The following is a 17,015-nucleotide window of genomic DNA, read 5'->3' as shown; positions in this document are numbered from 1 at the left end:
TGTATGTATGTATGTATGAATGCAACTAAAAATAATTACCCACCTAGTCGTGCTTATAAATGCAGATAGTTCAACTTGTACCAGATATTCACGCATACATATGCAAGTATGTATATATGTGTGTGTGCTTGAATATATGTATTTGTGACCACTGATATGTTCCATAAAATAGTCACTTGGTTAGTTTGTGTGGCTGTAAGTAAAATTGTATAAAATTATTTTCGTATCAATTTGATTTTATTGGAACGTTTCATAAAACCGACTGCAGAAATGCATCTGAACGCAGAAGGCGGTCAGCAGTAGTCGCGTCTAAGTGTGACACCAAAAACAGAAATTTTTAAATCGGAAAATTTAAATAATTAAAATATTGTAAAATATACACAAGAAAGCTAGTGAACTGTGAAAATTCTGTGAACGTAAAAACGTTGCAATTAAAAAAAAAAAACAAAAAAAATCCATCAAAATGCTTTTGCATCTAAACAAGCGGTGCGTACCGTGCATTTTCACGTTGTTTTTGTGCCTTGCGTTTGCCCAAGAGGAGCTCTCAGCATCTGTTACAACAACCACAACAGGTCCTACCACAGCATCAAGCACAAATGCCGCTGATATATTGAATAGCTCGCCCTCTACCACTACAACAACTACTACTGCTACTGTTTCTGCCACAGCAAATCCTGCGCGTGCAGAGGTGGTCGGCTCTGGTAGTGACAAGCAGACGGCTGGGAGCACAGCGCAGCCAAAGAAATATTTCTCATTGGGTAAAAAAAGTGTTGTTGGCTTAGTGCCTGATTTTCTTGTATATAGCACATGCAAACTGTGGAATCACTTAGAATTGGGCTCTAGCACTTCTGTCAGATAATATAATGTAGTTTTATGATCAACATATGAAATTGTAATTATTTTTTTTATATGTGCGGTCACCCTAATGTGCATATTTTTGTGGTGTTGTAAAGTTCATATATATATTTGGGTTTATGTGAAATTTTTGGCTAGTCAATGAAACGTTTAGTTCAAAAGAGGAGCTAGCAACCATAACACAACACCAACATTGCCTAGAAACTAAAGCTAAACCAGAAATTCGTTTGGAACCATTTACATAAGGCTGGTCTTAAGAAAGAACTCTTGCCGAATTCTACTTTTGGGTCAATTTGACGCTTGCAATTTTTTGCCGAAACATTAAAAGGGCACTCATTTTGAAAGGCGGGGTAACTGAAGATAAAAGCTTTATAAATTACGTGAACAACAGGCGGAAAAATGTGCGGTCAAATCGCGGTGAGTTGCCCTAAACGATTGCCAAGCTTAGATTGACGGCTAAGGAGGTTACGCTTTGCATTTGACATGACTGGCTACATTTGATCAGATTGAAGTAGCGGTCAGATTTGACGAATAGGAGAGGGTGGAACTCCTTCAAACGCTACTTCAATCTATCAACACAACGTCTTTAACAACTAGCCAGAAGTTCTGAAAACTTGAATGGAAGGTTGTAGGCGATAGATCAGAAGCGGCTTAGGAAAGGATTTTAAAAATACGCTGTTCGAGTTTTTTTGACGTGATAACGTCTTATAATTCGATTTAGCCGTCTTATCGATTTAGCCGTCTTAACGTCTTATTATTCAATTTCGAGCAATTTCCAAACAAAAAGAACAAATCTAGATGCAAAGATGCATACAAATCATATGGACATATCAAATGTACGAATCTATTCTGTACGCAAGTAAATGTAAGCTAATGTGCTTGAACTGCAAGCGAGAGCGCGGAACGAACGACAAAGAGCACAATCGGCCCTCGCGTTCGGCAACGTTCGACATCTGGTGGTCTCCTACTTGAGTGAGCATACATAAATATGTATGTATATGCGCATTTGTATATAAATTCCAATACTTGTATTTGCATATGCCTTCTTCCTGTGTGCATGGTAATGAACCATTTCGCTGTTGAGAATAGGACGATGATAGAAAAAGTAGGAAATGAAAGGGAGTGTTTCGAGTGTAAAGTGTATTGAAAAAGGCAAATCGATGATGGTGCCTCTTAGTGTTGTTGACTTATTAACGTCTGATGCACAATCGAAATTGAACATATCTTTCATGAATTTGATAAATGTTTCGTCATTTTTCACGTTTGTGTAAATGTAACTTGACCTATTCCATTGCAATTCCATGTACCTCCTTCTCTATATCCATACAAAATATCTATCAAACAAATAAAATTAAAATTTTTTTCTGAAAATTGCAACCATTACATCAGTATTTTCTTATGACTTTGTCACGTTAAACTATCGTCAGTAAACCTACTTTACAGACAACCTCTTTTTTTTCAACCAATAATGGAGAATAGTCATTCAGTCTCAGGATTATATAATTGGCGCATATTTCATGTGAATCGGATAATTCTAGGTATGTAAATTTCATCGTGCAATTTGATGCGGAAATGGTTAGTCCATTTTTTTTAATATTTATACTGCGTTAAATAACTACAGCAAAGGGACTATTAACAGGTTTTGGCCCGGGTTGGGCATTTTGCACTACCACTACTTAAATAACACAACAGGGTTGCCCATATTCGACGGACCCGACGGATTTCGATGACTCTTTGGGCCCATTCCAATCGACGAGGCTTGTCCGCAGGCAACGATCTTTGCGTCAATTGAATCTTATACGGGAATAAATGCAAATCAATGCGGATAATTCGTTGTAAAGTGGTCCGAGCAATGCGACGCCTTGGTCCGTTTTGATTTGGCCTCTTTGGATAAACGCTAAAAAAAAACACTTTTTTCATGAATTTATTGTAGCGAAACGGTTCAAGTCAGTTTATTAAAAGTTGTTGCATATTATAAAGTAACATTTCAAGAACATTTGATAAAATTTTCATGTAAAAATATTGCAAAATGAGCGAATGAGAGCACATTTACGTAGACGTCTTTTCAAAAATACATTTTGCAGTAGTCAGCATATCTCAGCGTAGAATCATCTGAAATCAAAAAAATCGAATAATTTAGTTAAAGTATGAGTTAAACTTCCCCCAACGTTTATTTTGACGATTTATTTTCATTTTCAGCCATTTGGTAGTCGTTTGAAGTAAAAAGTGATTTTTGACGAAAAAATGCCGCCATTTTGTAGGTGTAAAACCACCTTAATATAAAAAAAAAATGGCGAAAAAAAAACGTTGGGGGGAGGTTTTTTATATGTAAAATATGTGTGCAAAATTTCAAAAGGATCGGTTGAGTAGGTTTCAAATACCAATGACTACGCACTTAAAAAAAAAAGGTTCGAGAAAACCGCGTTTAAAGTTTGTAACGGACTACGCGCGCAACTGCTGCGTCTCGGCAGATGTTTGAGGCGGCTCGGCTTTATGCTCTATAACTTAAAAAGTTTTGCTCGGATTGACTTAAAATTTCAACACGGTATTTTTGAAATGTTTTACTACAATAACATGCAAAAAAAATCGATTTTTATCCCTTACCCCCCCCTTAAGCGATCTGACGTCTCTGGCAAAAGATGCAGAGTTGCCAGATGGGTCCGTCGAATATTGGCAACCCTGTACAACCATCTTTCGTAGCTACTTAAATTTGCTACCAAGTGCGCAAATAGCTCTAATGGACAGTAAGCGACAAATAATGGTAATAGTTGCATTGGTATATCCGAGTCTCATTCAAAAGTAAGTCTCGCTCGAAAGAGATATTTGAGTGCAAGCCTAGACTTACACATCGTAGTTTCAAGCGCCATACTATGATTAGGTAGGTGGAAGTGGCAGGCGGAATTTAAACCAACTCAGTTAGACCGTCGCGGATCCATTGGGATATTCCTCGTTAAGCCATTTTGTTGCAAACCCATTGATCTCGTTGACACTTACATCTCTAAGATCATCAGTAGCATTAAATAACGATGAGCCAAAATATCTAAAACTAGTGGCATGCCACGCAGGATAGCGACAAAGAAGATGCCCTATAGACGTTTCCTCATCATTTTTGCAGCTTTTGCAGTAGTCGAAATGAGGTGCATTCGACAAAAGAGACAGTGTGACCTGTGATCAAAGCGACTAACTTAGAGACGTTGTGCCTTGACCGATTAAGAAGCGCCTTTGAGCGCCTTACGTCCCAAGCTGGCCAAATTCTTTTGTAGCTTTACATGCCAAACTATGCGACGAGTATTATTACGTACTCAGTATTATTACATACAAACATACATATGTATGTAGCTCAAATAATGTAACATACATTTGTGTTGTACAGCAACATGTGCTACATTTTTTATTTGTTTATATTCACTTGCGCAAAACAAACGAGGCCCACACAATTTACGCCGCCAATCTAAAAATTAATAAAAAAAAGCAAAACTCGATCTTAGAATGGATAATTGTAAATTTGTAGACACGTAATCAGCGCATATCAAAGGTCATATTGTGCGCTTGAAATGCTGCCTTCGAAGCGGCCGACCTTCACTTGAAGCTGGTTGCTGCGGCTGTGGCTGCTGCGCGGCGCATTTGGTGTATTTGTTGTTACACTTGTAAACAGTAGCCAGCAGCACGCGTACGCGGTTGACTGGGTCTAGATAGCGAGGTAAATATCGGCATATACGTACACATATGGAAGTACGCATGAAGAAAACTAAAAATTACGCGAGAGAATTTTAGCGTAAAAATTGAAACGAATAAAAATTAATAGTTAAGAAAAACGACGTACATACATGTGTGCATGTATGTATATGCTGCTGCTAGCAGATAAATAATAGTAATTATTTGGCAATAAGTTAATAAATATTTATAATCGAGGTCTTCTAGCGCTTGTGAGATAAGCGAAGTACCTGCCAGAATATTGCTCATTAAATCTGTTTTCTAAATGTTTTTGTTGAAAAATTTGCAAAATTTTTTATATTATTTGCTGGCTTCCAAAACCTTAACGGAAAGCATCTGTGTTCTAGAACAGCGAAAAAGCAATAAATGAAGCACGAAACAAATGTCAATGCGCTGTATGAGATTAGATAAGTAGGAAGGAAAAATATTACTCATACGACACGGCATGCACTGACTATAAAGTTGCTAATTATTAGGTTAATTTTTTAATCCCCGCTTTGTTACTATATTAATAATAGCATTGCGGAAATATTGTTTATATCAGTTGTTGATTTACAACAAAAGACTCTTTGAAATTTTTAAATTTCCTAACAATGAATCATTTTTCGAAAACAACAGGGGCAGCGGATATACCAGCAAATTATACAGTAATCAAGCTAACAAAACAGGACATTCCAATTTCACTTTCGCTGGCCTTACGTCAATAAGCGAACACTAAACCTTGTACAAAACTGCCAAAAACTAAGCTAAGGACTAAGAATACCAAAACCATAAACTTTATTTTATCACTGTCTAGGAAAGACTGCAAAATCTTGGTTGGAGTACCGACGGGACACTGCCTCACCCCACATCACGCAACCAAAATGAGACTAGTCCAGAACGATGCGTGTAACAAACGCAACAAAGCGAATGCTAGGGGTGCTTGGGAACACCTACTTTGGCACTGTCCGGCTCTTTGTAGGTATCGACAAATATGCCTAGTATCAGCATATTTTCCATCCTTGAACGATATTGCAGACAGGCGGTATGGCTTGTTAAAACTCTTCGATTCCTAATACGTAGTGTTGGCAACACAACGGACCTTGGCGGTTTAAGTGAGATCTTTATACAGATCAGCCAGCACTACCTAACCTACATTCGTTGGCCTTAAAAGAAAGAGTTTTGCCGCTCGCCACCTGCAAGTTCATTATGAGGGAAATTTTCTCAAGGATTGCAGGTTTCAGATGGACATATTTTTCCTTATGTATGAAATACAGCTAAACTCATGACCCAACCAGAATAGAACGGAGACAGATCGCTGATTTAAACTTTATTTATAACTGTTTGAAGTAAATTTTTGGGCACAAATATGAACATTCAATTCGAAAAGCAAAAAACAAAAAGCAAAAAATGTTTAGAACTCCGCGGGTTTACTTATTTAGGATTTTTTATGCAAGGTGGCGCAAAAGTAACCATTTTTGTTTTTACAAAACTTTTTTAATAAATAAAAAAAAGATTTTGAGTGATAGAAATCTTTATTTTGACATTTGCGCTCTCCAATGTTTGTCTATTTGAATCCTGCAGCTGTCTAGTCTACCAGTGTCAAATATGATTGACGCAGGACACCATTTGTAAAAAACCAAGTCTTTCGATAGGATGATTAATTTTGCGCTACCTGTATATTTAGAGCTGACGCCATCGTTCTGTGAAATAATTTCCCAACTCCCACATTTTAATCTCCAATTTGTCGCACAGTTTAATCTGAAATGAGAAAAAGTACAAAATAAGGGTTTGCAACTGTTTCTTAAACTTCTTTGACTAAATTTTCTCTGTCACAAAATGTATTGCCTAATTAATTCTTCTCCCCTTCCAGACGACAACATACCAGTTTGCAAAAATGGCAGCCCCGAATTCAACAATTGCGTCAAGAATCTCTTACAAGTGTCTTTACTCCGCGTGCAAAACGGTGACAAGGAGCTGAATATACCAGTAATCGATCCTTTCCGACTCAATCGCACCACCTTCCAATACTCAAATGGCAATGTACGCGGGCGTATAATAATGCGCGACGCTCTCATTTATGGCTTTTCTAAATTAGATATAAAAATGCTCGACCTGAAAGTGGTGGATGGCAAAATAACTATGAAAGCGCTATCCAATGTGCCAGAGATAAGAATTGTGGGCAATTATAAGGCGGAATTCACGTTGAATAATGTGCAATTGCGACCAAGGGGCCAATTCAACGTGTCCTTGGGTGAGTTATAATGAGGCTTAGTGAAAAAGTTTATGCGTACTTGTGTATGTATATTTGATTTAGCGTACTTTTAATGTCATCCCATAGTTGACGTGAATATTGACCAAACCTACGAGGGTGGTTTCTACGATGCTGATAGCCATCGATTTGTGCGTATGACGAAATTTGATGCAGATCCTAAAGTTAGTGACTTTAAGTTTTTGGCCAGTGGCGTATTCCCAGATCCAACATTAAGTAACTAAGAAACACCAAACAGATTTTATATTGTTATAAAATAAATATAAAAAATATTACTTTCCTAGATGAACTTGCGGTAAATATTATAAATCAATATTGGCGTCAAATCTTCCAAGCCTTTCTGCCTGAAACACGTAAATATTGGGGACCAATGCTGTTGCAGCAAATCAATGACATAATGTCGGTGGTGCCGTATGATGTTTTTGTTGTAAATTAACGAAATTAGCTGCACACATACTAATGCAATTCATATATTATAAGTACGAGAATATGAAGTTATGTAAACGAGTTCGTCGCTTAAGTCTTTCATCTTACTTAGTTCTAAGAGCAGATTTATTTTTGTTCACTATTTTTTGTATATATTAAACATAAATTGCTTGAAAATTTTTTCACTTTTAGTGTACGAAGTATACGAATTGCTGCAATTAAAAATTGAATTAGGAGCCGAAAATTTTGTATTGTAATTTGCGCTAATAAATATGACCTTGGCTTTTTAATCACTTATTTAGCGAGCCCGGTAAAAATTATCAAAGTTATATGGATGCTTGAAAAAAGCTTTCAAGGGTGCCACACTTGGTGAATTCACGTCAGTATACATTTCAAGAGTTACGCGGTGAGACTGAAAAGCATAATTATTTATTTATTTTAATTATTTATTATAATTACAATTCAAGAATTATAATTAATGCAAGCATTGGCTGCCAAGGCTATCGGCTTTGTTTCAAAATGAGTTAAAGTTAGATTAACTTGAGTAGACAATTATATTTTAGAAAATTATGTAAGCTTTTATGTCATGTATTGTTGGTTGGGTTGGCGTGGAATAACTCTTTTAAATGCCGTAATAAAGTGCTTGGCATTTGTCATTCTTGAGAGAATCGCCCCAGTTCTCAGCAACATGTTGCGCACCGAACAGAATGGTTTTCGCCCCAAAAGATCGTGTGTAGATCATACTAACACGCTGCGTATAATTATAGAGCAGTCAGCAGAATGGCGGTCGCCACTGTACCTACTCTTTGTGGATTTTGAGCGCGCTTTTGACACCTTGAACAGGCGCGCAATTTGGTCTTCCTTGGGGACAAATGGAGTACCGGAAAAAATCGTCACCATCATTCAAGAACTTTATGAGAGAGCTGTGTGCAGTGTACTTTTCAAAGGCAAAAAGAGCGAGCTCTTCAGTATTCACAATGGTGTGCGTCAAATTTGTGTGTTGTCGCCGCTACTGTTTATCACTGTACTTGATGACATTATAAGAAAAACAAATATCGATATTCCATCGGGCATTCATTGGCGCCTATGTCAGAAGCTCTACGATCTGGATTATGCCGATGATATATGCTTTTTGACACACAAATTGTCTGAAGCACACGCTAAATTTACTGCCTTAATACGATATGCAAGCCAAGTTGGATTGCGAGTCAACCTCAAAAAAACGAAGCTTATACGCATCGAAACTCCAAACCAGGACGTACTGACGCTTGAAGTGGGTGGTACGCTGGTTACAATTGAGGGCATGGAAAATTTCTGCTACCTTGGCAGTATAGTGTCAAAAAATGGTGGAGCGAAAGCTGATGTAAGCCCCCGTATAAACAAAGCTCGCCACGCTTTCCACAGGATGAATCGAATCTGGTCATCAAGACATATCAGCACAAAAACAAAATTACGAATTTTCAATACAAGCATCAAACCAGTGTTACTTTATGCGTGCGAAACATGGAAAGTCACAGATACCATATGCAATAGCCTAAAACATTTATCAACAGATGTCTGCACATTATTCACCGCATATTTTGGCCAAGAGTTATCACCAACGAAAATCTTTTAAATATTTCAATGTGCAAGCCCATCGCAGCTGATATCAAAGAAAGGAAATGGCGTTGGATTGGGCCCACCTTACGCAAAGAAGACAATGACATCGCAAAGATGGCTAAATAAAAAATTTTGAACTACTTTTTTGCAATTGTTTCTACATGAAGTCGCTCGTGTAAGTAATTACGATCATTTTAAACCCAGAATTATTAAAATCGGTTCATTTTTGACTAAGTTATGGGCATTTAAAAAAAAATTTTCTTATATAATTAAAAAAAATCGATTTTGAGCCGAAAAACAAAATTGCCGATAACTCTTGAAAAAATTTTTTCGGGCGAACAAAAAAATACGTGTCTCATTATTTTGACCAGAGAGCAACATATTTTAGTTACATCGAAATCGAAGAACATGACCCGAATAGCCCGGTTGAATTGAAATGGAAAGCATCTAGTGTGAACTTGGTTCTTATAGGATGAACGTTTTTTTTTATTTATTTATTTATTTTTTTTTTATTCACTCTCCTCCCGGGAGCATAGAGCCTCGACAAGACTCTTCCATCGTACACGGTTCTGTGCTGTTGTTTTCGCACCGTCCCATGAGATGTCGTCATCTGCAAGTTCATGCAACATCGACCTTCTCCAAGTGTTTTTTGGTCGACCTCTGCTCTCTTGCGGGTTCCAGTCAAGTGTCACCCTCGTGATGCTATCTGATGGTTTTCTCAGTGTGTGACCTATCCATCGTCACTTTCTGCGTTAGATTTGCCTAAGAATGGGTTCCTCGTTCGTTAATCTCCACAGTGCGTCGTTACTGATGGTGCTTAGCCAGAAAATTCTGCAGATGATGCGGAGGCATTTGTTGACGAAGGATTGTAGCCTCTGTGTGATGATGTTAGAGACCAGCCATATTTCGCTTCCGTACAATAATACGGACTTCACGCATGAGCCGAATATTCGTAGTTTAGTGCGCTTGGAGATTTGCGAACTCCCCCATACTGTATACATTCACCCGAATGCCGCCCTTGCTTTGTTTAGCCTGCAGTTGACATCTTTATTTGCTCCACCATCTGCCGTGATGATGCAATCGAGGTAGTAGAAGTTTTCGACGAATTCCACAGAGCATCCGTCAACCAATATTTACCTTGCCTTATTGTGGTTAACTCTCACAGCCTGGGTCTTGGCGATGTTGACCTCCAAACCGGCAGTGCGTGACAGCGCGACTAGTTTGTCGGTCTTCGTTTGCATGTCGGAGAGTTTGTGAGAGAGGAGGCATATGTCATCGGCAAAGTCCAAGTCCTCGAGATGTCTGGTAAAACTCCATACGATGCCTTTTTTGTGCAGTGTCAGTTGGCTCATGACGTCATCAAGGACGATGGTGAAGAGAAGGGGCGCCAGGGGACAACCTTGCCTTATGCCTGCGTTGGTAGTGAATGAATCGTTGATATCGAATTACCTTGGCGGGAACTCCCTTTCTACTCAGTGCCAGCTATATTGGGCCTCGTTTGATAGTGTCAAACGCCTTCTTAAAGACTACGAACAGCTTGTAGAGTGGGGATGAAATTTACTCAATTATACTGAACCTGTACTATTTAATAGTACTTGGCACTAGAGTCTTGGCTCCAACTATCAATTGATGACAGTGCATAATGAAACCTAGTTAGAATGTCGTTGGTGTTCTTTTTACTGCAAATCAGATCAATGCTTAAGGGGACAGATACCTGTAAAATTTCGAGAAAAAAACATTTTTTTTTTTAATGTTAATATAATCCTTTCAGAGTATGTCAAACAATTTTTGGAACGTAAATTTAAGTATTTCTTATATTATAGATCGACAACCGTGACGACTCTATTCTTTGCGTTCGAACGCTGGGAGAGGAATTTTCATGTATTCAAACTTTAGACGGGTTTTTCTCAAAACTATATTTTTCGAATTGGCGTACATGATAACTCGAAAAGTTATTGACCGATCTCCCTGAAATTTTGCACACATCTTTTTTATGATATTACTTTCTATGTGAACTTACAAGTTTACGAAATTTTTTTTTTTTTGAGGCATTTTATTCCGCGATTTTTTTTTCATTTATTGTTAACTCATATTGAAATTGTGACATTCATAAACAAACAAATTTTTGGTTTTTTGTATTCAGGTCACTGACGCCGATGCTACAATGCCCGCCGATTGAGAAGCCCCGCTGGAAGAATTAAGTGTTTTTTGTATAAATAAACTGTATGCCAATTTTGAAAAAAATATATTGACTTCTTCATTTTAAATAATTTTAATGAAAATCAGGGAAAATATGGCCGTTTACAGGTATCTGTCCTCTTAATAATGTTACGGTTTAAAAAGAAGACTTAAAGTCATCAAAAGCTAGTAAAAATAAGATGACTGACCAGGGGGAACTTTGTGGTGTTCCGTTGTAAATTGGATAGGTTGCGGAGTAAACATTGTTTACTCTGACTTTTAATTCAGCGAGAGTGATTAGAAAAATGTCAAAATGCCAATAAAAGCACACCACTTTACGTATATATTTGTAATCCAATATAAGCTTACACATTTTTAATTAAAATAAGTTGCTTTGTCTCATTTAAATGAGTTTTTTAAGGTAAATATTTTTCCACACCCACATTTTGCCCCAGACTGTTGTCCATTACTATTGTCAAGCGCATTAAACGTACACACATTCAGACATTAATTGAGTAGGAAGTTACTTTTAATTTGATTAGCTATCAGGCATGAAAAATCTTTTATATGCAATGCTTTAACTTTTAATTGCATACTTTTTGTTATTCTACTTTAGCGTTTGAGCTATGAGAGACACTTTAGCGTATGAGATGCTTTTCTAAGTGAGATATGTGACAAGGTTCACAAAGAAAGGCTTAGAGCAAATAATTTGTTTAAAAAAAAGTCTCTCTAAAACTAAGGGAAGATGTCAATCTACAAAGTAAAAGAATTTACTGAAATGATTTATAAAGTAACATTGATGGAAGTTGAGTTATATTATAAGATCTGGAAATTCTAAATAAGAAACATTTTATTCAGCAAAAAGCACGTTATTCAAAGCAAGTAATTTTTTTTTTTCAAAATGAACCTATGCTGTTCTGCAAGATTTAATACGACAAAAAAATGCCAACGGCGGTATTCAGCTCTATGGAGTGAATTTGTAAGTCATCATCAAAACTTGAATATTCAATTGAATAAATATTTATTTCTAATGCCAAGTCATCTTTACTTTACGGGTGCGAACTGTTATATCATGTTGAATAGAATCAATTATGGTCTCCAAAACAATATGGTTTCAAAGGGCAGACCTCAACTTTGGATGCTTTGCATAACACAGTTGAAACTATTGAGAAGGAGAAGTGTGTCTCTAGACATTAAAGGTGCTTTTGATCACGTGGTGGCCAGCGCTCTTAAATCAGCTAGAACGAATGCAAACTCCATTTAATATTTACAGGCTTATTACAAATTACCTTACAGTTCGCTGCGCTTCACTAAATTACGCCGACGCCACTGCAACAAAAGCAACAACTAGAGGCTGTATTCAAGAGTCTGTATGTGGTCCAATTTTTTGGAACATTATCATAGATGAGCTTCTTTGCCGCTGCCTGAAGGGTGTGAAATTCAGGCCTTCGCAGATGACGTCCTTTTAATAGTCAGCGCCAAAACTGTAAAAGAACTGCAATTTTACGCTAACAACGATGCTCTGAGCCTAATATACATATAATTGGGGAGAGAATGTGAAGTTGACTTTAAGTGACACCAAGGCACATGCTATGGCATTTAAAAGTAATGCTAAACAAGCTGAACTATTTTTAAATGGCAATCGACTAATATTCGTCAAATGAAGTACCTGGGTGTAGTAATAGACGATTGACTGAGATTCACCAACCATGCTATGTACGTTGTCGAAAAAGTTCAACGAGTATATGAAAACGGATGCCGATATGTTAGACCCACATGAGGTGTACACGCGGAAAACGTTATCACAATTTATAAACAAGTTATGGAGCCAACTATAACTTACGCTGCTAGTATATGGGGCAAAGCCGTACAGTTTAATTATACTCGCCGTCTTCTCCGCTCGTCCCAAAGAAATTTCGCTATACGAGCAATCAGAGGCTTTCACACAGTTTCGGCCAATTCGGCTCTGGCGGTTGCAGGGTTCACGTCGCTGCACCTGACGATAAAACAAACTATGCAAATCGAAAGTGTCAAATTATCTGGAGTATAGGCTGAAACATTAAACGTTATGCTTGAACAACGTACTGCACCAAAAAATCATCTACATCCATCCGAGCGTCAGTCTATACGTTTTGAAAGTATAGCATCACAACAGGAAGCTCACAATATTATCGACGCAAATGCGACCCATATCTATACCGATGAAAGCAAGTTTGAAACAGGCGCTTGTGGATCAGCTTTTGTCGTTCATAAACAAGATAACGACTGGACGTCACGTAAATTTAAATTACATTCTTTGCAATTCCTTTGCTCTAGCAATTGACGCTGTACTGAAGTGGGCTCAGAAAGAATTGAAAACGGAAAAGCTAGTCATATATAGCGACAGTCGCTCTTGTTTGGAAGCTATCCAAAATCGGAGCAATCCTAATCCCTTAATTGCATCAATTCATCAGCACCTGCACCTTCTTCGCCAGGGACACAGAATTGACTTTTACTGGTATTCAAGGAAACGAGCGCGCAGATGAGCAGGCAAAAGAAGCTGCAAATCAAGGAGTTGATTTAAGCGTTGCATTTCCTTTAAGATACGCTATACGGCAAATTCGTCTTAAAATATTCGAGTCATGACAGCAGGAGTATGCCGACGACCCCACTGGCTCCATTACAAAGACTTTCTTCCCATTTCTTGAAGATACGCAACTATACCGACAACTCGTTGGGATATCATTGGAATTGACACAGCTCTTTACTGGCCATGGTTTCAACAAGGCATACTTAAAGCGATTCAAAATCATTGAAGAAGACTGGTGTCCGTGTGACCAACTCACTGTGCAGAGTATGCATCATCTTTTGCACGACTGCCCACGCTTTCACAGTGCACGACAGGGATACGAAACATTCTGTACACAATATGATATTCCAGCATTTAATATTAAACAAATTTCAAGGTATCCTAGTTTGATAACATCATTCAAAGATTTTGTCAAAAAAATTATTGATAATCTAAAAAACTTCAAAAATTCCTACCTCATGACTTAATCATAATAGTACAGGGTAGGCCATATAGCGTTTGCTTTTTGAACCAACTATTTTTTTGAGAATGGTAACACAAATGACATGTCAAATGTGTTCATAATTTACTTAAAGGTTTGACATTTACGAAATGGGACGATAAACGCTTGAACACAATTGGGAAATATTGAAAACCTATTTCCAAGGTGGTGAGTCTTCTTCTTCTTCCGCGGTTACAGTAAATGGCGAGCGTTACCGTGACATGCTCAACGAGTTGTTCCCAAAAATTGAAGAGGATGACATGGACGACATTTGGTTTCAACAGGACGGTGCAACTTGTCACACTGCCAGAGTTACACTCGAACTTTTGGCTACCGTTTTTGAAAACCGAATAATCAGCCGAAATTCCGATATCAATTGGCCGCCTCGGAGCTGTGATTTAAGCCCGTTGGACTATTTTTTGTGAGGAGTCGTTAAGGACAAATGGTATGCGAACCATCCAGAGACGATTGATGCTTTAAAACACGAAATCGAAGCTGACATTCATGAAATTGGAGCCCAAACAACCGAAAATGTGCTTAAAAATTGGGTTGATGGAATGTAAAGTCAGTCGTGGCAGTCATCTGAACGATATTATTTTTCATTCATAAATGACAATGTTCAATCTTCAAAACAAAAAAAAAAAGTTTGAAAAAATATTGATTAGTTTTTTTTTATAGCTCATTCAAAAAGCAAATTTTACATGGCCCACCCTGTAATATAGTAGAATAAGTAATAAGCTGCTTGTATCCAATCGCAGGCATTTTATTTCAGTAGGTTTTGTTAAACTATATTATAAAATTTATGTAGTTGAAAAATATTTGTAATCTATCTGAATGTCATACTGGCCATATGTATGAAAATATTTGCACTAAAATACAAACTGATTGAAATAATAAACTACTCGAAACGCAGTAAGCGCGTAGAGCTCTAGGAAAAAAAACCTAAGCTAATTATATTAATACAAAATTAAACATTTCAATATTTGGCTAAATGCATGAAGTTATTAAAATTCTCAACTTACTTTTTGTATTTTTGTTTTACTGAATTCTACAGCTGATCTACCTGCCACGTTTATTTTCAGCATTATCGCTACTTGTTTTGTAACTCACACATTCAATTACGTCTTTCCACTATACGCGGGAGTTTTAGTACTTTCTCAAACACATAAATATTAATGGACTTAAAAATAATGGCTATTCAGTAAGCCGGTCACGTTTCACCTTGAAAAGAGCTAAAACCAACGAAAGTTCATTTTTAAGTTTTCAAGTAATTAAATCCAATAGTGGCAAACATTTCGGTTTTATTGTCGTATTTGAAAATAAGAATATGAAATATTCGATTCTCCATGCTAAAAATAGCTAATATGATTTTAAAAGACATTTCGAGCAAATTTATTTGAATGATAAATAATAATTACTATTATCGATTTGTGAAACAACATTAAGACGCACACCACAAGTAGGATTAGGAGGAGCTCGACTAAACACCTTACAGAAGTGTGCGCGCCACTTATTTCTTTATTTATTATTGTCGAAGCCTACAAGTCTAGTACTTTCGTAGATAAAAGACGCACACTGCGAATCAAAAGATGGACTTGACACATGTTTTTCTTTGATACCTTGAAAAGTTGATGCAAAATATTTTATTTGTTATATTAGGAAAAGTGAGCGAAATACTTATATACCTTTTTAGCCTTCAGACCCATATGAACCTTTAAACCAACTTTATTAATATCCTTGGTAAATATTTTTAAAAGAAGAATGTTTTGATTTCGGAATAAAAAATTCGAATCAAGAACATTGAGTTTCATTCTTCAGTTAGAAGGGTAAGTAAGTGGTCAAACACGGATTATGGTCACGATAAAATCTTGGCTACTACTTTGAAGCTTCCCGGACTGGTGGTCTATTCACTCACGCCTACACTTCCATTACAGTGTTTACGACCCTCCTACACTCAAGCGAAGAGTGGAAACGGGACGATGTAAGACAGGGCGAGTATACACAGATGACTCAAAACTCGAGGGCAGGGTGTGCGGGGGTGTATACTCCGAACATCTGGGGATCTCCTTCAGTTTTCGGCTCCCCAACTACTGTAGTGTCTTTCAGGCTGAACTGATGGCAATACAATAAGCCGCGACACTGGTACAGTGTGATGCGATACTTGAAGATGATATCGACATTTTCACTGATAGCCAGGCGGCGATAAAATACCTCACAAAACAGTCGACAACCTCCAAGGTAGCCATGAAATGCCACACATCTCTTAAAGAGATGGCTGAGTCATTTCCCCTAAAGGTAACATGGGTTCCTGGCCATCGCGACATTGAGGGCTACTGCAGAGCCGATGAACTAGCGAGCCTCGGCACCAAATTGACTGATGAGTACATAGACAATGACATAGGGATACCCTTACAAACATGTAAGCTACTCATCTTTGAAAAAATCGAAAGGAAAGCAAACAAAAGATGGCTTAATGAAGCCAACTGCGAAATCGCCCATCAACTGTGGCCGACTCTCAATGCTAAACGCACAGAGCCTCTGCTAAGCCAAAATAATCACAGTCTTACCACACTGATTTCAGTCATAACGGGGCATTGCCTAATAGGTAGGTGCGACCAGAGAATGGGTGTGCAAACACATGACTTCTGTAGAAGTTGTCTAGATGAGGACGAGGATGAGACAATCTCGCACCTACTGTGCCACTGTCCTGCTCTATCCAGACGTAGGCTTACTATTCCAGGTAAACAATTTTTAATGAGTTGGAAGATCTCAGTTCTGCAGAAATCAGAGATATTCTAAAATTTTTAAAAAGCACACACTTATTTTAGGAGAGATAGGGACGAGCTACCCGCGTGGCATCACAATGGCCTATGACCCTGAGTGTGAGCCACAGGACAACCACTCCAAACTTACCGAACCTAGGAGGCCTTTTATACCCTTGA

The 17,015-nt window shown here is 37.7% G+C and overlaps 1 protein-coding gene across 1 annotated transcript; it reads left to right on the top strand.

The window, feature by feature from the left end:
* The first annotated feature begins 280 nt into the window (after positions 1-280).
* Positions 281-7,437, top strand: LOC129247532 (uncharacterized). Its single transcript, XM_054886685.1, has 4 exons — positions 281-758; positions 6,422-6,802; positions 6,890-7,036; positions 7,105-7,437. The coding sequence occupies exons 1-4, from the start codon at positions 464-466 to the stop codon at positions 7,254-7,256; spliced, it is 975 nt and encodes a 324-aa protein (XP_054742660.1). The 5' UTR covers positions 281-463; the 3' UTR covers positions 7,257-7,437.
* The last annotated feature ends 9,578 nt before the right edge of the window (positions 7,438-17,015 follow it).

The sequence above is a fragment of the Anastrepha obliqua genome, chromosome 5, assembly GCF_027943255.1.
Source record: "Anastrepha obliqua isolate idAnaObli1 chromosome 5, idAnaObli1_1.0, whole genome shotgun sequence".
NCBI lineage: Eukaryota > Metazoa > Arthropoda > Insecta > Diptera > Tephritidae > Anastrepha > Anastrepha obliqua.
Note: the sequence above shows the minus strand (reverse complement) of the source record. Positions and strands in the feature narration are given on the sequence as shown.

What these genes read in the sequence shown, in the direction of transcription:
- LOC129247532 (XM_054886685.1), top strand. Translation starts at nt 464, where the DNA reads ATGCTTTTGCATCTAAACAAGCGGTGCGTACCGTGCATTTTCACGTTG. An exon ending in AAAGAAATATTTCTCATTGG is followed by an intron (nt 759 to 6,421) that starts GTAAAAAAAGTG and finishes CTCCCCTTCCAG; the next exon opens with ACGACAACATACCAGTTTGC. An exon ending in CCAATTCAACGTGTCCTTGG is followed by an intron (nt 6,803 to 6,889) that starts GTGAGTTATAAT and finishes GTCATCCCATAG; the next exon opens with TTGACGTGAATATTGACCAA.